Source organism: Pinus tabuliformis, chromosome J, assembly GCF_031772625.1.
Source record: "Pinus tabuliformis cultivar Carrire ecotype Pingquan chromosome J, CPIR1, whole genome shotgun sequence".
Taxonomy (NCBI): Eukaryota; Viridiplantae; Streptophyta; class Pinopsida; order Pinales; family Pinaceae; genus Pinus; species Pinus tabuliformis.
In genome coordinates, this window is record NC_142295.1 from 11,029,973 (window position 1) to 11,054,662 (window position 24,690).

Here is a 24,690-nt window from a genome sequence, read left to right on the forward strand (position 1 = left end):
TAAAAGAAGAAAAAAAAAATATTTAAGCACGGGTTTCATGCTCAAGTCTAGATCAAGCATGTTCTCCTTGCTCCTAGGGTTTAATGAGTCAAAAGAGTCTTTGTCATATGTATAAGACCCATTTGGGCAATTTGTAACAAGAAAGAAAAATTATTTTTGAGTCTAGAAAGACAGAATGACCCCCAAGACCAAGTCGGCCCTGCCAGTGAAAAGTCGGCCTAGGAGAGGCCTATTCAACCCCTTGAGAAGGGTATAAAAAGGAAGAGACTTCGACTCATTTGGACACCAATCACAACAAGTTCAATCTGCACCAAGATAAGAAGGAAAACAAGAGCGAAGGACAAGAAGACAAGAAGAAAGACTAAGCAAAGGAAGGAGACCAAAATTTTGACTATTTCTGCTCACACATGCGAAAATATTAGGGTTTCTATGTCAGTTCCAGGGGGCCGAGAATTGCCGGCCAAGTTGGAGACCTGAAGTTGCAGGACCGAAACTTTGACTAAAGCAGATTTTGGAGAGTTTGACCTTCGTTGACTTTGGTGGACTTTGACTTGTTTGGAAGAAATCTTGTTGAGGGCTGACTTGGTGCTTGGAGGAGGTCTTGGTCTTTGGGTCTTGGAGGTCTCATTTTGATCTGATTCTATAAGAAGAGGATTGTTCGGGTTTTCCCCAATTGTGGGGTTTTGCCCTGGCTTGGAGCCTATATCTTGTGTTCTTTGTGTCTTTGTGATCTTCATGTTTTGGTAATTGCTTGATGAAGAAGTATATCTAAATAATAAAAGGCCAACAAATATCATAAGTAATTATCAAATAAGGAGAATCAACATTAATCTACAAACACCTTGATTTTCCAACAAAAACAACTCTTCATAGCTTCCAATTTAACGGCAGAGCAATCTTTCCATTAATTCATTGTCTCTTCCTTCTCCATTAAATGTCAGACATTCTCAACCACACCAAGCATCTCTGTCTTTTCTTAAGAACATTATAGCACTTCCAGACTGTCTCAGCTCCTCGTCAAAATCCCTTTTCTCTCCACCTCTGAACTAGCTCAGATACCATGTTAAATAATTGCAGCTACAACAAACAGAGAGAGAAAGAAGACACAGAAAATGTACATAAATAAACTTGCAACTCACTGCATTTTCTCACAATACACATATTTAAATTTTAAATACAATGATGGGATAGTTGAAACGTTCCGATTCCCACAAATACAGACCACCACATTTGTTTACAAACAAACAAAAAATATAACTACCTGCCAGCTCGTTGGATATCTAGTTGTACCAATTTTCAAGCAATTCAAACACTCCTCGTCAATTTCCTTAAAAATCAAACATACAAAATTATAATGCACATTTTGATACCCAGAATGTGGCTGGCCATTCTTTTCTGGATTGTTCAGTTTAGCATTGTATATATCATGCATATGCTATTAGGGGAAATATAGGATTCTAAGAAATCGATATGCAAACTCAAGTCATTTTGGAGCAAACTAATCAATGCAAGGCATATACTGAAACCTGTGTCTCAGGAAAACTCAGGACTTAATAATTAAAAATGTAAACAAAAAAATACTAAATTTTAGAAAAAGGAAAAGAAATTGTCATTGATATGAAAGTTTCCAAGGCCTATGTAATGTAGTTTTTCATTAAAAACTCATTTCAAAGTATTTATATAATACTGCATAAATCATGTGCACCATGGACAATTGTCATGTCTACAAGCTGGCTGTTTTGAAATCAGGTCAAAAAAACAAGCAAATGATTTTCTCATTTTTTATAGAGAAACCAAGTCTTACTTGTGACACTCGTGAGTCAGACTTGCCAATTCGTTATAACTTGTGTTTGACTCAATAAGTCATTCAAGAGAAAATAGAAAGTATGATTCAGCCCCGAATAAGACACGGCTCAATTTCATCAAAGAGCATATTACTCAAACTCGTAACAGTCTGCTAACACTGCACCTACCACTTTTGGGCTTTACAACTATGTGCTCATGTTACAACATAAATTTATCACCAATGTTTCATCAAGTTTTGGGCCAAGTCACCTAGTTTTTGTTTGAGTTCAATAAAAATGAAATTAGAAAATTTGCCAGTGAAAGGATATGATCAAAGTTGCCATCAAGTTCCAGAAAATATATAATCCAAAATTCAAAAGTAATGTTTATAAATTATATTTATAAATATCGAATTTTTCAAAATTACAAAACATGTTTGTACTTGTAGTATAGTTTGTAAACATAGCATAGAATTATAATTTATGATTATAACATTATGTTTTAAGCTCTTTTAGATTCACTTTATAACACATGAATTTGGTTCAAATTCTATGGAATCATAGTATGAAGTTTGAACAATTTTAAATTTAATCAAATTTAAAGGTAAACATAATCAAATGCAAATTTGAACATAATGGAATTTGAATCTAATTGAATTTATTCATTGAACATAATCTAATTTATTCCTTGGGTCATGATATTTGATGAATTTCGAATTTTTCCTTAAAATTTAGTGAACATGACAAGTCAGGTTTCAGGGAAGCAGGGGCAAGTCCCGGAAACGTGGATAGATCCCCCAAATTTCAGGTGATGTTGGGGTCCCCAACATCCGGAATATTAACTATTAAAAAAAAATGGAAAATAAAAAATAATAAGAGTTTTCTGTGCATAATTAATTATAATTTACAAAATTAAAGCAGCAACATCCATGGTCTCATTGGCAATTACATAATTTGGAAAATTGTATTCAAAAATAAGAGAACCATTGTATTTCTCATGTAAAATCCCCAATATACAGATTATAATGAAATACAACGATATATTATATAGTTGCCTCCATCATCATTTAAATAGTAAAGAGTCAAGACTACCATAAACATAAAATAACAACAGACTAAATGGAACAAGCATCAAGCCAATAGTTATGATCACTCAACCTTTGATTGATGCTTTGCGTCTATGTGTTATAGGAATCTATCAACAACATCTATGGGAATGTAAACGCAGGTTGACCGAAGTTTATATCTAACTGCTATTCTACTTTTCCAGCCAGAGAAATGAAAAAACATTAATTCCTCTTAATTATTTCACTGAAATAATGCTTGTTTGACCTAAAATGCACTTGAAATATGGTAGAAGATCCCTGTTATCCACAATTTTCTGCATTTGAAAGTTTCTTGTCCAAATGAATACCATCTTCAACTCCTGAACATACTTAAACTGGTGTGCTGTAAGTGAAAAACAAGAAAATATAGGGTTATGGCTATATAGGGAAGAAATGTAACGTGAGGGTGGTGGGACCTTCAACTTGCTTTGAAGGATAAGAGCAAAAACTTTTTTGCAAGGACAAGCCCCCATCTAAGGTGACCTAAAATACTCCCAAGTACCAAGGGCATCCCACTTCTATAAGGTACATCTCTGGGTAAGTCCCCAAGCATTGGGGACATACCAAGAATGGTACAGGACATCCCCAATGAGGTCATCAAGTCCAAAGCACATGGTAAACATAGGGGATGCAACCCAACGCATGGGAATGTGTCCTCCTAGAACATTGTTTACAAATTAATGCAATTTGTTATAAATGATGGACACCTTGACTCCTTATGATTCTAAACACAATAAAACTTTTGACAAGTATGACCCTTTACAACATTAAGGTTCCCTATTTTAATTTTTAAAGGAGCCCCATAAAACATAAAAGAACCAAGGGGAAAAGATGAAGCGTACAAGGTTAAGAAGATGACCTCTCTCACACAAAATATTGAAACATGTGAAAACCCTTTTTTTCAACAACTTCGGGAGAAAGACTCTTGATTTATAAAATGAAACATAACTTTAAGAAGGGCACCTTAAATTCGAATAAGTTTGCATTATTTGAGTATGTCAATCTTAATATTTTCTGACTAATAATGCCAAACCTTTAAAAATTCAACCCTTACCTCTAGTGGTGACTCTATTCATTGCATTTTACTCAAAGAGTGACAAATCGACTTCAATCTAGATAGAGGAACCAACACAATGGTTGCTTCAATACTAGGGATGGTTAAGACTATGTTCTAAGAACCATTCCTAATCATCAATTATGATATGTTTGGTATGCCCAGTCTAAAAGACTACTCGTGCAACTTTATTCCCACGTTCAAGTCACGAAAGATAAGCCAAGGTTTAGTGCTCGCACACTATCTTGGTTTCAATCTTCATTCAACAAACCAGCCAAATATATAATCATTCACAGATCCTTGAAAACTCGTTATCCTAAAACATTTGCCATAGCATACTCAATAAGAATAAATTGTTGAATGGTGTTGTCATTGAAGCCAACGTTAGTTATTGAACGCTCTTAATATTTGTCATCAATTGGAAGCTCCATTAGTCAAAGCCCTTGGAAAACCCCAGAAGCCCCACACTTGTTAAAGCATTTGGGGATGAAGATCAGGGTTCTTGGGCTCAGGACCTTTATCATTGGATTCTCCTCGTCATGCCAATTCTGACGGTAGGTGGCACATCACAAGGATCCTCTCGGTTGAGGAGATATGGCTTCGTAAAGATTGAAACCCCGTTCAGTGGTCAAAGAATCCCAAAGGTGGTGCTAAGAAGAAATTTAATTTATTTGAGAAATTTAAAGAGGCTTAGTCAAAGTCAAAAAGGGGGTTTATTATATTTTTCTTTGGCTCCAAAAATAAAGTTCAAAATTTAAAATTTGGTCCTAAGAATTTTTGGTGCCAACATTGAAATTTGAAATTCAAAATTTAAAAATATCCTTCCCTCCTAAAAGGCTAGTCAACCTCAAAAAATTGGGCTCCAAATATTCAAATTTAAGTCAAAAAAATCGGTATGTCGACCCTCTGACAGCCATAGTCCCCACTATATATTGGTGACCGATTTCCTCAAATGGAATGTAAGAAACTCGCACTTTTCTATCTGAAGTTTTGGCCTCTGAACAGTCACATTTTATCTGAAGGAAGGTCGGAGTTGTTGGGAGATTTTCTAGTGTTTATGATGGGCTTATGGTTTATCTTTTTAAGGTTATGAATTGGTAAAGGATTCATCGGGGCCTTTCAAGCTCTTTTGCAGGTGGTTCTGAAAGAGCAAATTTCAGAGCACGTTTTGATCTCATGTTGATAGATCTCCAAAACAATTCAAAGGCAGATTGAAAGGAAAATCTTCGGCCATGTATCATCTTAAGGTGGCCCGAAATTTTGTGGAAGACTGGCATCGGTCACAAATTGACTTTGGGATAAGGGTTGTAATTTTTACTGCATTGGGTTGGGCATCACTCTTCTATCCATCGCATTCCCTGTGGCTAATCCGTGGAAGCTTTTGTGCTAAATCTTGGACCATTTTTGTGGGCATGGACAGTCCCACAAGACTGTGCACGTTGTGAGATTACCCTATAAACCAGTGCGTACATTTGAGTTAAATTCTCCAGTGCACTGGAGTATGCAGGATTTTGGATGATCATAGTAATGTCAAACAACATGATGCATGACTTGCCCTTGATCTAATGCAATGAGACTTGTACGCATTTGATTGATGTCATTTCTGATCAAAGTCCAAAATGTGACAAACATTTTGGATAGTCCGTTAACTTGCAATAACAATCACCTATGCGAGCTAGCAGTTATTTTGTCAAACTTCAGTGTGATGATGATATAACTATTCCATGGGCTATTATTTGCATTAATGTAATATGGGCATAGTGCATATATGCGGCTGCAACTCATGCCATTCCAGTAATTGAATTAAAAAAATAATTGCCCTAGTGAAAGATTTTGTTGTGGTGGGGTATCATTAGATTCTTCAAGAGATCTTGTTACAATTAGACTTGGAAAATCTAGTTTCTTTCTTGTTTGCCCTGAAAATACAATGCAATGTGTCATGCACAGTGGAATGAGTCATAAGAAGTTAAGCCCCATCTCTTGGAACATTCAAGCGTATTTACAAGAGCCATAACAGAGCAGAAGATTGTCTATTCAACTAGATAAACAAATCTCAGATCCCTTTCAAGTTATCATATTAGCATGCAACACCGCGGCATCAATTATCGACACAGGCGTGAATGTGAACGATCACTGGGCCACTCAACCAGATAGATATTACAACTAGTTCTCATCAAGCCTAACACCTTTACTTTTAAGTCAATATATATGACTCAAAGGTTGGGTATCCCGATTAGTAGAGGACGTATATTATATGGTTGAATGCTCAACATGTCGAAATGGACCCCACCCCTGTTGATTAGATTATTGGTATTTAAAAAGGTGTTCCATACATAGCAGAATTGGTCGCTAACATAAGTTTGAAGTCGTGGATTCAAAGTTAGAAAATAATTTCTATTAATTTTATTTCTCGTGCAAAACTTCATTTTGTCGAATTGTTAAGAAATCAGAGATGCATCTTTTGTAGAAGGGTTGTCAGGAAAGGACTATTTTGTAGAACCAACTCTGAAAAGACCATTTTGTAGAACAGATAATTTACCTTTTGGTTTTGGGGGTTGTTTGGACTTAATTTCAGCTCAAATTGAATACCGAAAAAAGTATGAAATCAGAACTTTGTAGTGAACTGTCATAGAAGCACAAGTCTTGATGTTGTGCCTGATGATAAGACTTTGAGCAGGTTGATGTGAGAACTTGATGCGCTATTTGGGTTTGGCACTTTCATGTATATGTTGATTTATGAGCAGAGGTTTACATTGCAGACAAAATGCTAGGGTTGATGTATATATCGAGCAGGACCAGATTGACCATCAGCAAAATCTTTGACAATGCACATTTATGACAAGCTTGCATGTTTGATACACATTGACGATATTGTTGATAATTGTTGAGTTAGGGTTTGAAAGAAACTATTGAGAAGTCTTATTGGCATATGTGGATAGTTGATGAATGTTAGGGTTTTTAGTGTTTGCATTATCTGATCGGATGTTTGATGACATGCTTATGTGTTGATGGTGAACTGAAGTAGATTTGAAAGAAGCTAGGGTTTGATGTGCAGAATGATCAAAAGCAGATTTGCTTGAGCAGAGATTGTATTGCAGATTGATATCAAGAACAGGTGGATCCAGTTTGAAAATATATGAAACATGGTCCAATGTGGTACGCTTAAGGATGGAACCTTAAGGGCAAGTGGCAGCTTGCTGAGCAAGGTGGCAGGAGAGTGGAATCTCCTTCAAAGTGGAATGATAGTCCTCTGTCCTTTTTGCAAAAGTAGGTGCCAACAAACTGTTGATTATGAAGTCAATGCTGCAAACTGAAGCCCTAACTTAATCATTCAGAATACACACACTGTACACTGTGATACAACTGATCCTCTTACAATTCTTACTTCTGTAATCTACTTATATTGGAACCTTTGCTTAAAGTTACAGTTCGATGTGTCATTCATTTCTACCCTAATGGTTAGGGTTTCTCAAAATGACCATATATATAATGTTGCAACTGCTTTAGGCTACAAATCAGCTTGATGTAGGTTCTGATGCATATGTATATGTTGAATCCTCAATAGTCAAAGAACAACCATGATTGTCATAGAACTAATATAATGATTTAATCCTTCCTATACTGAAAGTTTGCCTTAAATGTAATGGACTTCAGAAACCCTTACTCACAAGGAATTAGACGTACATTGTTGAGTCTTCAAAAAAGGTCGCTATTTATATACAGTTCTAAGTTTCATTTTATTGAATTCACTACAACATTTATAGTGATTTTGGACCGAACCATTCTTGGATCTAATACATAAATTCCTTAAATTAGGCCGCAACTCCTCCAACAAGACCTACTAACGATGAGTATATAGACATGTGGCTTTAATGCCAATAAAATAGGCTATCTTTCACAAGGCTGCGAGCTGCTTCAGGAGATAAGCATATAAAAACCGCAGTGATTTAAGCCCTTGCAATATTTGATAAGATGTTTGATACTTTGAGCTTCAGGGTTGATACTTCTCATCTCATGTTGAAGGAATGTAACTAAGTTCGGTCTTCATAATTGTACTTGAAGTGAAAATGTAATATACCAAAAGAAAGCAAAAAGAATTTTTATTATTATTGAATTGACTTGTTAAAGCATGGGTTTCATGCTTGGGTCAATTGTCATAGGTCAAGCCTCCATTGTAGGCTTTAAGATTGTTTATTTGAGTCAAAGTCATTTTGTTGATCAATCAAAGACTCCTCCATCAAGTCTCCTTACTGTCGGCTTCAAATAGATCGTCATCAAGTTGGCTACATTTAACTGAACTCAAGTCAGCCTCAACATATGAAGACACAACCCTTCAACAAAGTCATGTCTACCTATTACACATGGAGACAACTCTATATACAAGCCTAAGCCCTTCGCTCAGAACATAAGTTCGGACAAGAATTTCAAAGGAAATATTTCGGTGTCACTATAGGAGCTCGGATAGGGTACAAGGATGATCTCAGTGCTACCACAAAAGTTCGGATTATTTACAGAGACAATTTCAGTAACCACAGAGACAAGCTTCAGTGATATTCTCGGCATATAAAATGCAGATTACAGTGGAGACAGATTTCAGTTCGGTGCTATTACAGTAACCTCAGTTCAAAGCTATTAGAGTGACTTCAGTTCGGTGGTATCACAGTGACATCAGTTCGGTGTTGTTACAGTGAAAAGGTCTCAATGGTATTACAATGATGATGTCTTGGTGCAAACACAGTGACAAGAATTTGGTGTTAACGCAGTGACATGGATCTTGGTATGCAAACACAGTGAAAGTAAGAACAAATAAGGATGACTTAATGGAGGGTGTCTCTAGTCTAGTTTGTAAGGGTCTTGGTCGTCTCATCTTAAATCTACTGAAGGAATAATTTTGACCAGGTTTTCCCCTAGAGTGGGGTTTTGCCCTAGGTGCCTACATCTTGTGTTCTCTTCTATTTGTTGTTTGGCATTAGTTTCAATGATAAGAAAAGATAATTCAAAAGAACAAATAATAATAATGAAAAACATCACAAGATAATGTCATAATAAGAGAAATTGTTTAACTGCCACACTTTGGATTTGTCAACCTGGTATCGGAGCTATGGTCATGGTCAAAGGAAGTTTGAAGGCCACTTATACAATCTTTGAAGTATCCTCAGTGAAAGGTTTTGTGTGTGTTGAAGATCAAGTCAGCTTAAGAAGGAGGATCTCAGTATACCTCAAGGTGACAAATTCAGACCTAATTCAGAAAATGAGGGTCGGTAAAATCACAGTCAAGAAGCTCGATAAAATTCAGAGAGACTAATTCGTATAATCTCAAAAGGAAGTATAGTGATACATTTTGGTTCATTTCAGAAATTAGGTGATTCAAGTCTGAAATTCTAAGCTCTATTATCTGAGATCCAAAGAACATATAGAAGCATTCAAAGAGCCTCCAAAGAAAGGGTATTCATTATCACCAAACAATAATAGTCCTATCACACTTGAGAAGACAGTATCATCTAAAAATTTTGTGCTCAAAAAACTAAAGATTGTTCCATTGAAAGGATCTAAAGGAGAACCAAGGGTAGAAAAGAGGCCTGAATAGCCTCAGTGTATAGTAGAGGTAAGAAGAGGCTTCTACATGATGACACAGAGTTGTTACAAGTGAGAAATCTAACTACAGATCTGGAAAAGATCTTTGAAAGTTGGTCTGGACAAATAATACAAGGACACAGTGGAAAAGAAGGGCAACCAAGGTCAAAATAATAACCCTCGGAGTTTCCAAGAAAAGCATCATCAAGCCCTATGGAACATTAATCTCTCAATCAATGAAGTTTGAGGTATGTAAACACAAGGCACGTATTTTTGTGAGCTTTTAGATTTTTAAATCTTAGATGCTCCTAGTTTATCGTTAGTCTAAGGTAAATAATGTAATCCCTAAATGACATACAAGAACCTTAATCCTTATCTTTATAAGTAATCTAGGATGTCAAGTAAAATCTTAGTATTAATTGGAAGGAAAGATAAATTTGATTTTTATATAAAGGATTCCATCCTCCATTGTTAGAAAATATAGATTGGGAGCTAATATCATATTTTAGGTATCGCATATTTTGCCTAGAAGTATTTGTTACAGGTACAAAATATCATGGCACTTCAAAGAGTCCCTACAAGGTTTGTTAAGAAACTTCTCCGGGTATGTCTTAGACTATACACCTTATAAAATTCTCTTCATTTTATTTTGAAATTTGCGTTATATTACTAACATCGTTATGTCTAGTTGTCTCGAATCATAAAGATTCTTGTTTTGGGTGATTCATCACTTGATAAATCTACCCTCCTCATATTCTTAATTGATTTTATAGAACCCTAGATAGGTTTTCTAGAAAACCCTAACCTAAGGGTATGATAATATTAATGTTTGAAACCCTAATATTGCTTAGGGTTATTGGTAAATGCTATTTGAAGTTTTTGTTGATGATGTCATGTTTGGGATTTCGGTATGATAGTAACTTGTTAGGGTTGAATGATGTTGACTGAAATCTCGAACCTTTGAAATTTTGGTATAGTAGGGTTTGCTTTGCTATGTTGTGTAACCCTAGATCTTTAGGGTTTGGTTGGGTCTATAAGCAAAACCCTTGTTATGTATTTAAAGTCCTAGGAATGAAACCCTAGGTATGTGTTCATTTGGTTGAAACCCTAGCTTGGTCTAGGTCGGTATGTCTAATGTATTAATATTACCTAACACATGATGTACTTATGCATGGTGATGAATTCCTAGATATGAGTGTTGACCTAATTATTGATGGTCAAAAGTCCTAGGGTTTGGAAACAAGCCCTAGTCAAAGTTTGATGTTATAAGATGATGTTGTTTGGTAAATCTAGGGTTTTGCAACTAAACCCTAGTAGTAGTTAAATTCTCTAGTATGTGTGATATGACAATCTGAAATCTATGAATCTATATAGTGATTGTTGAGAATTTGTAGATGGAAATCTAGGGTTTACATCAAACCCTAGTAGATGTTAGTCATGATGTTGATTAATCTGTGATTGGTTTTGATTGTTGGAGCTCATGTATAAAATCTAGGATATGTATGAAATCCTAGTGAAGAATCTAACATATGAAATTTAAAAATTGTTAGATGCATTAATATGATTTGTTTCTAGGGTTTGCTATATGAAAGATTGTGTCATGTCATTAAAAGAATATTGAAACCCTAGATATAATGAGTTTGATATCTTGATGAGCTGTGGATGTGATTTAGGGTTTGTAACAAAACCTGCGCAAGATGTTGAAGTGTTGAATTATAATCTCTTGCTGATTATGTTTGTAAAAGCTAATGCTTCCGCTACTATAAGATTTTGATATGGCTAACTTCATGCTTCTATAGTTTTGGTTGTACTTGTTATATAAGTTATGCAGGTACAACATCTTCAAGATGGAGAAGATGATCGTAAGAAAAGTTGATGTGATAAGCATGATATACAAATGACTCTGATAAGAAGTGTGGAAGCTATGAAAGATTCTCCAAAAAGAAGAAGCAAATATCCCTAGGTTAAGAGGGAGCCTAGATATCTCCCTGATTAAGAGGGAGGGCATAGCATAGTTTTGATTGGAAGATGAATTTTGAAGGATATGTTGCTGCATGTGAAATGGGAAAGGAAAGTGTATGATTCTGTCAAAGATTCAGTTGATAGTCCTACTGTACTGAGAAGCAACATCAATTATCTGAAAGACCCCAAAGGTTTGTATTTGTTTATGAACATGAGAATGTATATTATTGATTGGGGTTGTGTTTGTACAAGTAAATCTCTCGAAGTTTTTGATAGCATGCTAGTTACCGATCAATTTGATTAAGAGAGATTTGTTGTCCTTGATCTGCTAGATCAAGGAGTGTTGAGGCTTTGCCAGTGAAGCATTGCCTGGGAGGGCATCTGGCTGACACTTGTGTTGGTGTCTAATTCCTGAAGTAGGAAAGGTAGCATTGGTCATTGAGCTCTAACACGCACCTAGACCCCTGGGTTGACGGTTAGCAAGTAAGTTTGATGGTACCCAGAGAAGCTGAAAGCTTGAGTCCATCTTAGTGCCACCCGGATAGATTGCCCTGGTCAGGAATCTAGTATGTGGCATTGCGGTGCCTGAATTGTTGAGAGACCAATGGATAAATTGCCCTAGTCAAGAATCTAGTCCATGGCATTGCGGTGCCTAAATTGCTTCGTAGATGATGTGTTCTGAGATCTTCCATGTACTTCTATGGTTATATGTAAATATGAATACCTCCCTAGTTAAGAGGAATGTTGAAGAATGTAACTAGGTTCAATCTTCATAATTGTGCTTGAAGTTAAAATGTAATCTAATTGTCAAAAGAAAGCAAAAAGAATTTTATTATTATTGAATTGACTTGTTTTTGCATGGGTTTCATGCTTGGGTCAATTGTCATAGGTCAAGCCTCCATTGTAGGCTTTAGGATTGTTTATTTGAGTCAAAATCATTTTGTTGATTGGTCAAAGACTCCTCCATCAAGTCTCCTTATTGTCGACTTCAAATAGATCATCATCAAGTCAACTACATTTAACTGAACTCAAGTCGACCTCAACATATGAAGACACAACCCTTCAACAAAGTCATGTCGGCCTATTACACATGGAGACAACTATATATACAAGCCTAAGGCCTTCGCTCAGAACATAAGTTTGGACAAGAATTTCAGAGGAAATATTTCGGTGTCACTACAGGAGCTCGGATAGGGTACAGGGATGATTTCGGTGCTACCACAAAAGTTCATATTATTTACAAAGACAATTTCGGTAACCACAAAGACAAGATTCAGTGATATTCTCGGCATATAGAATGCAGATTACAGTGGAGACAGTTCGGTGATATGTCACAGTGACTCGGTGCTATTTCAGTCTCACAATTTCGGTACCATTTCAGTTCGATGTTATTACAGCCACTTCAGTTCGGTGATATCACAATAACCTCAGTTCAAAGCTATTACAGTGACTTCAGTTCGGTGGTATCACAGTGACATCAATTTGGTGCTCTTACAATGATAAGGTCTTAGTGGTATTACAATGATGATGTCTTGGTGCAAACACAGTGACAAGAATTTGGTGCTAACACAGTGACATGGATCTTGGTATGCAAACACAGTGAAAGGAAGAACAAATAAGGATGACTTGATGGAGGATGTCTCTAGTCTAGTTTGTAAGGGTCTTGGTCGTCTCATCTTGAATCTACTGAAGGAAGAATTTTGACTGGGTTTTCCCCTAGAGTGGGGTTTTGCCCAGCATGCCTACATCTTGTGTTCTCTTCTATTTGTTGCTTGGCATTAGTCTTGATGATAAGAAAAGATAATTCAAAAGAATAAATAATAATAATGAAATATAAATATATATATATATATATATATGGTACACCCAATATTCCTTCTGAATTCGGTCACTCCACCTGCAAGAGAGCTTGACAAAACGAATCCCCAAGACCAAAAATTAAAACATAAGCCCAACAGAAACCCTTGTCTTCCAGTCCTTACGCTCAAGAATTTCAGAGCAAGTTTCCGATCATTAGATATTGTCGATGATATTTGATGCTTGTCCATGGATCCATTATATACATTAAGCAAAGCGCATATGAAGATTTGTGTGGAGGGACCGACCATGAAGTTCGGGATACTAAAACCTTTGTCCACGTCATTAAAATTTTAGCTAAACTTAACCAAAACCTTTGATGTTAATCAACTCATAATTTTTAATTTCAAAATAATTTGAAAAACCCTTTAACAGATGTTTTGTGCCATTAAATGATTAGGGGCTCAAAGCTTCATTTCGGTCTTTATTTTAATCATGAAGCTTTGATTATTTAAACATTTAGTGAGCCTTAGGTCAACCAATGAAACCATGCCACATTATCCACCTTTGGGGTTTTTGCCCACAAGATGGGTTCTTCAACTTCAAACTGAAATATCTCTCAAACCATGAGGCTGCTCGAGACATGCCACATACCATTGGCAACAGCTTGACAAGGAGAACCCAATGACGAGGATCTCCAAGGCAAACTTAGTGATCTGTTTCTTCAAAAACCTTCAACAAGAGTGGGCAATGTCCTCAATCTAGGGAACCCAAACCCTAGAGCTAAGGTTTTCAACCATCCAACAGTGGAGCTTCCAGCTTGATGTAATTCAGACAAATATTAAGAGCATTCATTAACAATTTGACATCAATGGCAGGTGTTTAGTCAAAGTCAAACTCCAAGGTTGACATCAATGACAACACCATTCAACATGGAAAACAACTTCCATTCTAATATGCCAGATCCGTGGAAGGTGCATAAGTGTAGCATAGGAGATCCAAATCAGCCAAGGAGATCAAGGACATATATAGGGCCCCATAAGCTAGATCAAATCCAAGGTATGTTGTAATTATATTTTTTTTAGTTGGGCCATTATCCCACAACGAGAACCCAAGTAAGTTCTAATTGAGTTATTAATAAAGAATTGATTTTATTGAGCACAATTTATATGCGTCACATGTGATTGAGATTGGTGTAATTTTGCTTCCACTACTTGTGTTAAGAACCTAACTGTGCATTTATTTAGTAGCTCTATGATTTGCTAGGTTAATAAAGTGTCGAGTACTAGGTTCACCGAAAATTAACAGTTAAGGTATGGTTGCTAACTTTCTAAGGTGACATCATGGTTAATAATTAAGGTCCCAATTTTCTTTTAGTCACTTTAATTATTAATTCAATGAATCATGAATCTCATCAATGACTTCCTCTCATCCTTAGATATTACAAGTGCAAATGGTTAAAAAACATTTTTGGTTTGGTCCTTTTTTCATGCTCTTTAGATGCTTGCCCATTTTCTTGGCTTGCTAATATTTGATTGCATCTCTTATTGGCACTCCAATCTACTCTTCGATTTTTGTTATCCTACAATTATGTCAGACTCGAAGATGCCTTAACACTCCCCTAACGGTTCACTCATCTTTGTAACCTTTTACAATCCCATTGGCCACAACGTTGGCCACTAGTGGAGTGGACCTAATGATTAAGAACATGTGTTTCCTTTTTAAAAGTCACAAGTTCAAATCTAGATGAGATTATGGCATGTAAACCTCCATAGACTAAACAATCAAATCGTTGCATATACAAGTCCCTCATCCCACAAACAAGGCGGTCTCAAATCATTGCATATAATAAGTCCTGCATCCCACAAACAAAGAGGTCTCATACATCAATTTGGTTTGTGGCTAAGTCATGATATTAAAATTAGATTATTATTATATAATTTAGTCAATCTAAATTCATCTTAACCTAAATCTATCCCATCAAGCACCCAAAAGAATCAAATCCCCGTAAGTCCAGACCTTGGGGTTGGGAAGCATCGTCTGGTATAGAAGATTTAATTTTATATTTTTCAGGCTGACTTGAGAATACTTTAGATTTTATTATTCTTTTTGTTTATAAAGGCTACAACTTTTATGCAATATGTGCTAGGTAAGCATTAAAAATTTTGAGCAGTTTGTCAACAGGGTTTAGCTTAAGTTGTTGTGAGGAAAAGTTGCTACCACCCTTCCAAGTTCAAATCCCATTTTGGGACATGTTTTCTCTAAGTGAGGCAATCATCGATGAGATATATATAGATCTATTCATGGGTAGTTAACCTGGCCTTGTGTCTTGAGGAATCTAGGATTTACCTTGGGTACCATCCATCATCAAAATGAGAGAAAGTGCCCAAGAGGATTCCTGAGATATGTTACCTAACCAGAAAAAGCAAGTGTAGGCATGACACATCTACCTGGGCTGTAGCACCTCTCGTCGCAACTAGAGTTTATTCATGATTCCTTATGTATCCATTGATTTTCCTCTGCCAGGTCTATCTCTGTTCGACTACCAACCCCAAATCTCTAGAGCCAAGAAAAGTATTTTCTTCTTGACAGACAATAGATATTTACTTTGCTCGCAACTTATTTCTATCTCTTACCTGACGATCCAATAGTTTTCAAAGACAATCAGGCATCCCTCACGCTTCTATTAAAATGCCAACTCTCCGGTATATACAAATGAATATTGTTTATACTAAATAACTTCAAAAAGATTCAGATGTTTTCCACCTTTCTCCGGGCTAATGCTAGATGGGTAAAAGAGTTTACACAGAATAAAATCTAAATAGATCACTCAATGTAAATAATCGCACCGTCAAATAACGATGAAATTAAGCTCCATTCACATACTTCATCTTGAAGAGCACTGTAAAACGGACTTACCAGCCATTGTTGTAATCGAAATTGCGAATCCGGAACTGCAAAAAACCGCTTCGATGCACAAAACTGATGGAAAATTCAAGGGTTGAAGGGCAATCTAGACCCCGTTTTGCTTATTGGGGGTGGAAAGACAACTATATACATATATTGGCAGTGGCTCTGCTCGTCACGTGTTAGGTAGAGATGGGTATAAAAAATTCATTTAATTAAATTAATAACTTGTGAGGCTTTAGGCAAATTTATGTTCTCATCATATAACTGGAAAAATTAAACCAGGAATACTATGAATCAGACTTTATGGTATAATCAAAATTTCAACTCCAAGTGATTGTAATTTAATTTTAAAAACAATAACACAAATTAATTAATGATTCATTAAAAATTGTGTTAGTTGGTGGCACATTAAGTATTATATGCACACCTAAACACGTATTATAATCTATTTTAATAGTATATTAAGTATTACCTGCACACCTAAACATGTATTCTAATCATTCTCATGGTTTATGGTATGTTGTGTTATAGTTATAGATACTTATTGATGGTGAGTTATTATTAATTTATATTTATAAAAAAAAATAAAAGAAAATTTCTGAACCTTTTTATTATGAAAATAAAGTTATAGGTATGTATTTAATTTTGGAAGTAATATTTTTGTTTTGGATTGTATATATAGTAAGTTAATAGTAGTTCCAATAGTCATATACAGAGATACAACACTAATAAAAATGTTGTTGAGGAGGCAACATAAAACTCAGAAAAAAATGAGTTGAGCATTGATGTAGTAGAGAGCAAAACAAACCTATCATAATAAAATATAAGAGAAAACTCAAAGTATCATAGTATTTCCATAGATAAGTAAATATGGGTTTTATAGTTAGATTTGTATATAGATAGATATTGTTGGATGCTTGGAGCTAACTAAGGCAAAAATATTAGAAACAAGTGAAAAGTGGAATTTCTCCTCTTTTCGTCAAGACTATACCTTGCCATGCTTCAAAAAATATGAATCATTCTTCCACTGAGAGAGCCTTCTTCAATAAGGTATCTGCCCAAGTGTTTTGTTCCTTGTGAATTGTTGGAAAGATAAGAATTTAAAATTTTTATTTATGTTTGTTATCTTGTCCTTCCAGTAAGTTAAATTTAGTACCTGCAAGTTTTGGTAGTTTGATAACCAATCAATAATGCATTTAGAGTCACCACAAACTTGTAAATTAACACACTTTATGTAGGAAGCAAAGAAAAGAAGAGTCTAGTAGGCAATGAGTTATGCCTTAGTGTTTGCTCGTAGACCAATGTTCAACCATATACAGAAAGAGAGAAAACCAAGGGTCTTGTTATAGGCACCACCACCACATTTTCCTGTCTGTGAGGCCCCATCGAAAAAGCCAACAGTGCAATCCTATTGATCAAGGGAAAACAAAATTTTCTAGAAATTTGGGGACATTTATGGCTTTTGAAATCCAAGAAGAATCCTATAATTTAAGGAAGAATATGATCAGATTTGATGGATAATCCTTCAAAAATCTATTTATTCCTCACCTTCCAAATTCCCCGAGCATTAAAAATAAGCAAGGTTTTATAGCAACCCATTTTTTTATCCCACGATTGTACGCAAGAATTGAAATAGTAAGATGGCCCAGTGTCTTGAAGCCTAAGAACATATAATGCATCTTTCCATACTACAATGGTAAAGGAGCAATGTATAAAGAGGTGCTCCACAAACTCGAGCTCAATCTTACAAAGACAACAAACATTAGGGTTGATAAATCCCCTTCTTTGAAGATTGTCTCGCATAAGAAAATGGTTTTCCAGAGATAGCCAAAAAGAAACACCTAGTTTATGAGGTAAAGACCATTTACATAACTTTCTAAACCACCACATATCTCTATTTTCCAAAGTGGAATAGGAGATACAATCATAGGCCAATTTAGCGATAACTTGTCCTACAAAGGTGTTCCAACTGTAGATAATGCAATCCTCTTCGTTTTTTAGGTGAATCCCATTAGTATACAGACCTTTTACAAAAAGGAACCACTCAAATGCCAAGGACCCTTATAAGCCTATATCAATTGAGTTTTTCCAACACTCAGATAAAAGGGTTTGTGAAACAGATCTCCACACACGACTCAAATTATATAGCCCCTATGCTTTTGAAAGGGAAATAAACTACGGAGATAGTTTATAAAAGGAGGCACCCCCTATGAATGGATCCTTCCCAAGGATGACCTTATTCCCCGTACCCACCTTCCAAGCAAGCCAGGTGGAGAGCTAACGGAAAGCATCCAAAAGGCCCCTCCAGATAATAAAACTCGAGGTATTAAAATGCTTGTCATATGTTCTCAGCCAATGGACATTGAGGTTAACTTTGCTTATCTTAACCCTTTAAAATCTAAAGCAACTAATCAAAAAGTTGCAACTATAAGAGCACAATCAACGATACCAAGGAACACAAAAGATTAAGGTGGAAACCCTCAAGGGGAGAAAAACCACTACACTACTTTCCTCCTTTCTTCTATTATTGTCCTTCCTTCTTCTCTTTTACATTGACATGCTAGCACCCACTAGCTAGGAGGACCCATTCCCTCTACACAAATTTGCTGGCACCCACCAACTAGGAGCATCCACTCCTTCAATAGTTTAGCAAGCCCCCATTCGCTTGAGGCCTTAACCTTTGTAAATACAAATATGAAAATATTCACCAAGACAATGCAATTTTATCTCTGACTTGACATAAGAAACAACATACATGAATTGATCAGATTTCTGCAACTTATTTCAACTGCCTCGACAATTACTACAAGATGTAGACTCTTCTTTAACCCTTCCTTCACTCGTAAACATTCACTACCCACAAAAACAATTGATTAACACATGCACATTAGTACATAATGATAGAAATCTCCTTCAATAAGTTGCTACAACCAATACACAATGGTCACCCTTGCTTTCATAATACAAGGTTCCACTATGTTTTTGCAATTATCTCACTCTAAAAAATCGAATTGAGATACCAAATTGTACTAGTCATAGGCTCAGACTCTGGTTCATAAATCATAATCACAATTCGACCTCAACCCCTGCAAACTTAGGTGATCTTAAGGTTTTGCACACTTAGCAGCTAAAGCTTCACACTCTGACGACGTAAACAAACCCTAATCTCTTTATATAAACACAGAGGTTAGGGTTCAAGTTGCACTCATTTCTTATCCCCACAATGGTCTACAATACTTCACACTCTCACGAGATCAAACCTTTTTCTTTGCAGTCACAACACACACACACACATATAATTGGTGAATGGACACACACGTTGATACACTAACGCAGACAAGATCAACAAATATTCTCTAGAAAGTTCAATATACATGTACACAACATCAACTAAACTGAAGGCTCCATGACTCAATCAAACTCTAACAACTTCACATAGACCAAATCAAAACAAATTAAGTGTAATAACCAAAACAAAATTTGTGGACTTGAACAAGATCGATTCAATTACTGACCAAGTAAACAAATTAATTTAGTTGTTGACCAGATCAATAGTTTACCATGGGCTTTTACCATGGAATTAGCTCAAATTTTTATTTTTATTTTTTGCGCACAAGGTCGCAGAAGTGGATTACCTATTGGTAATGTGGACTGCAATCCCTTATTATACATAATCAATTAGAAGCGACCACAAATTGTCAATGAAAACTATGCATTTGTCTCAATTTTTTCTTAAATCATAAATTCATCACCCAGGTCTGCAACTCAACTTCAAACCATCAACACTTGCCCCCAAACATTGGCATAAATATGGAATACATTACATCAAATTCATTACAATACATTATATCAAGACATCACATCAAGTGTTTCCCATTGACATCAATGTCAACAATCTCCCCTGTTGACATTGATGGCAAATTGATCTCTCCCCCTCCTTTTAACATCAATGGGAAAGGAAAAGAGATATCAATGGGAAAGGGAAAGGCATATCAATGAAAGAGAGGAATGGCATCCATGGTATTGTTGATGAAAATTAACATACCGCACCTAAGTTGCAACCATTTATGCTTTGCCTAAGTTGTTGAACACTCTCCCCCTACATAGCCAAGAACCATTCTCCTTTGAAGAAGCAAAATTAGAAGACATTGCATTGTGGCATGTAGGACCAAGAAACTATCACAATATTGGGTACCTAATTGCATATGATTCAAGAAATCTTTGACCAGTTGTTAATTCCATATAAATGTCTTAATGTTTTTTAAAATGTAACACTCCCAGTTGTTTCCTAAGATGTTCAGATAATTCCCCAGGAAGAGGCTTGGTAAAAATATTTGTAATTTTCTCATTAGTGGCCACATATTCTAATCTTACAATATGATTAGCAACTTGATCATGTAGAAAAATATATTGAATGGCAATGTGCTTTGTTTTAGAATGGAGTACCAGATTCTTTGAAATGTTGATGTCACTAATATTGTTTCATATTAAAGGAATGGGATCAACATGTTCAACCTACGTGTCTTTGAGAGTTTACTTCATCCAAAGAAATTGGGTGCATCATGTTACGATTGCTACATACTAAGCTTTAGTTGTAGAAAGGGAAATGGAGTTTTGCTTCTTACTTGCCCAAGAGACTAGACAATTGCCAAAAAAAGAATGTTGCTCCTGATGTGTTTTTCCTATCATTAATGCTACTAGCCCAATCTGCATCAGTATAAGTTACCAAACTGAAATATTTACATTTAGAATACTACAATCCATAATCAATGGTGCCTTAGAGATATTTTAAGATCCTCTTGATTGCATTTACATGACTTTCTTTGGAAATAGACTAAAATCTTGCAACCAACCGTACAACTTACATAATGCCAGGTCTTGAAGCTTTAAATACAACAAACTGTTACACAACATTTTGTCACTGTCCCTGTACTCCCCGTCCACGATCCTGGAGGACCTCTATAGTGTTCCCAACATGCTTTCCTATCATGAAGAAACTCCCATTGTGTCCCTCTTCATGAGTAGAACAATTCCCTTTTGCATCATTTCCCAAAAATCTTATGTTTATCCCAGTTTACAAGACCGACACTAATGACCCGTGTCCTCCTCGTGCCGATATGCAGGGTTTACAATTGTCCCTAGTGCCGATCGGATCAACTGAGCCCTTTCTTAGTCGTGCCGATCCTCTTTTGGAAAGTTTTTTAAATATGGAGCCGAAGCTTCCAGCTCTAGAAGCTTCGTAACAAGTCTGGTAAATGGTTAGGCCAGATGGAGTCGAGGAGGTCAGTTTGGGCTCCTTTCCCCTATTAGGATGGAAATAATCTAAGAGATAAGGCCTTCTCCCATGAGAAGAGGAACCATCTCCCATCCATCCAAGCTATATAAACCTCTCTTTTTTCCAAGCAAAAGCTAGTTTTTAGTTTGGAGTTTTAATAATCAGCAAGACATCTATAGTCTGAAGTTTTCTAGTGTATGTTTGAGGGAGAATAGTGTGCTTGGGTATGACTTGAGACTAGAGGGAAAGAGGCCTTAAAATATCTATTGTTGGGGTTGTCCATGAAGTGTTAGTTGAAGTGTGGGAACCTGGATACGTCAGAGGAGACCAGCAACGTCAAGGCACCGGTTGTAACCTGTTTTTGATTTATATAAATGCAACTATCAATTGATTTCCTACACGAAGTGTCATTTTACATCTTTATGGCTTAATGTTATTGGACATGTTAAGTAGGCTAAATACAATATTGTATTATATTACGTTTGTTGTTTTCTTGTTTCAAGTGTGCGAAGGAAGGAAATGAAAGATAGTTGAAGCGAGGAAGTAGGATCATCACCAAGCAGAATAAAATTCTAAGAGGTAGGCCCTCTTAATTGATTATAGCCTAAGGAAATCTTCTATAGATTGTCTGTTTGTGACTAGACCCGCTCTCTCAGGCTAGAGGAATTGTTTGTGTCCGCACTTAGAATTTACCTGCGTCACAAATTGGCGACTCCGCTAGGGAATCTATCCTTCTGTTTGATTGATTGTAATTTCATGGTTTTGTGTGAACTTTTCTAGTTTCACCATTTCCCTCTAGTGTTTTCTGATTTTCCTGGTTTACTGCTCTAAGTTTGAAATTTACAGTAGCAAGTCTGGTTTTTACCTGAGGAAAATTTTATTTTCTCCTTTGAATCCTTAGCCAGCGCGATTTTTTCTAAAACAGTCGCACTGATCGGATCAAGTTTCTCAAAAACAGTCGCCTTGAACCCCTCCCCAGTGTCGATTGATGCTAACAACATGTACATCTTCTAATCTAATAGCTTTATGACTTATCTTCAACCAAAATTTTTTAGAATAAAAAACAACAATCACATGCTAAAAATATCGCCATTTTCCCCACATATATCCATTGCTTCTTTTTTGTCATTATTTCCATTATTCATCTCACCTATCCATTTTCCATTTTACTAACTAAGTGTTAGTTCATGCATAACTCCGTCAACTCCTATCCCCTTTTTGCTCAATCATTTTCCAAGTTGTGCGAAATACTACTTCACTTCATATTCTTCACACACACTTTCCTCCACACAATCCTTACCTCCAAGGTCCATCTTTGATTTGATTAGCAACCAAAAATTCTTTCCATGTTTTTCCCCTCCTCTGCACTTCAAATTCAATTAGAATTTTAATCAACCCAAAATGATACAAACTTTTATCTTCATTACCCTTTTGTTTCTGAATAGTTTTTGACATCTTAGTCAAACTCTGTAAGAGGAAATAGGGTATACCAATGGTGCATTGCCCTTTCAAGTACAATAGGAGTTTGATGTGGTATAGATATACTATGTTGTAACAACCTTCACACGTAACAAATTTCTGAATAATGTACACCATTTCATCCCATGGGTGCATCAGCCAGCTTCTAGGGACACCCTTTTTCCAGTTGACAGAGGAAACCCTCGACCTAAACATAAATTGAGTCCATGATTTTTCCTTAAATTGTTTTGTTTTGAAATATTTTTCCCCTTCTGGACTGATTCCCAAGGTTTGTGCTATGGTATCCTCTGAAATCCTAAAAGAGAAGTTGCATATCAATGCTTTCTCTCCATTAAATGTGAATGCAAACTGCTTAGTCACTTCTTCATTGTTCCCATTAAATTTCTCTAGGAAGGATAACCATTGCTTTTCCCTTAAAATCGCAATACAGTCATCATGATATTGGGAACTATCAAATGTCTCAGGCTCTGCTCTATTGGTCATTGTGAAAAATAAACTCATGTTCTAACCCTGTTTATTTATGCTCAACAATTCAACAAGGGTCTCTTGATTTGTTACCTCCGTTCTGCACTTCAATTAACCGAACTGGTAGCGCCCTCGGTTCTCGGGGTTTCCTTCTTCAATTGCTTGGGCAGCGACCGGATTCACGTCCTCGGATTATGGGCGGAGGTAGAAACTCGTGGTGAGCCTATTTACTATGCTCTCCCTTTGTAGCGCCTGCTGTCTCGGCCTTCTTTGAAATCACAGAGTTTGAATCACTAATATGGTAACGCCCTTTACGAACTGAGAGTTTTATGAAATGAAACTTAACAACCGACCTTACCCAAATTACTATAATGATAATGCAGAGCGCATTCACATCATAAAGACAGAGGAGTTGTACTGGTTTGCATAGGTACAATCATGAGAACGCCATATACATGTAAGGAGTGTTGGAGTGATGATAATGGATAGATGTTGCATGAGTCGACTTGGGTCAAACAATTTTTTTATAACTTGGCCGATTCAAAAATGAATGAAATCATTGAACACTTGTCTTTCCAATGATTCACCACTTGTCCATTACTTGTTGGTGCTTGGCCGAATGGAAAGATGAAGGATTTAATGACAAGGTTTGAAGGGTGGTGTAGGAAAAAGATTTAAAAATCATAGGAAGAATATGGTAATAAGCTAAAGTGTGTTGGGAAATGATAGTAGAGTTGAGTAGTTAGGAATGTTACAAGGGTGATGGGTATAGGGGTATGTGAAATTGATAACAAGCAATCATAATCATCATATTTTACACTAAAATAATTCAAGAATTTTAAATGTTAAAAATAAAAATTACAACAATACATTACACTTGTTGGTTGACCAAAAGTTGAGTTGGCATGCACAGGTAGGACTGATCTTCACTGTCCATAACAGGTCCCTTTTTTAGATGAAATTGGATATAACAGGTCCCTCTGAAATCTGAAGAATGTTTGTGCAGCTTCCTTGATTCTTGGTGTTGATGTAGCCTTGATGATGAGAAACCTGTGACACTCTGTTGAAACTTTGTTGAAGTAGCCTGATGTATCTTGAATGCCGTCTTTAACAGGTCCCTTTGATGTTTGTTGAACAAGTCCCTCTAATATTGGTACTGGTAACATAGTCTTCTGAACAGGTCCCACTGCATATTGCTTGAACAGGTCCCTCTTATTAGAACAAAAACGAGAACAGCTCTTTTATTGAAATACTAAAGTACTGAAACAAATTCTTTGAAGATTT

General features: G+C 36.1%; 1 protein-coding gene across 3 annotated transcripts in view; it reads right to left on the reverse strand.

Moving 5' to 3' along the window:
* Positions 1-16,353, reverse strand: part of LOC149225175 (phosphoglucosamine mutase family protein) — a 248,949-nt gene extending 232,596 nt beyond the window's left edge. For 2 of the 3 annotated variants that reach the window (XM_089376975.1, XM_089376973.1), the window contains exon 1: positions 16,197-16,353. In XM_089376975.1, coding sequence (XP_089233101.1) covers positions 16,197-16,203 — 7 coding nt within the window. In that variant the 5' untranslated portion in view covers positions 16,204-16,353. The remainder of the gene's footprint in view (positions 1-16,196) is intronic. The other variant, XM_089376974.1, reaches the window with a different exon arrangement.
* Between the last annotated feature and the right edge of the window lie 8,337 nt (positions 16,354-24,690).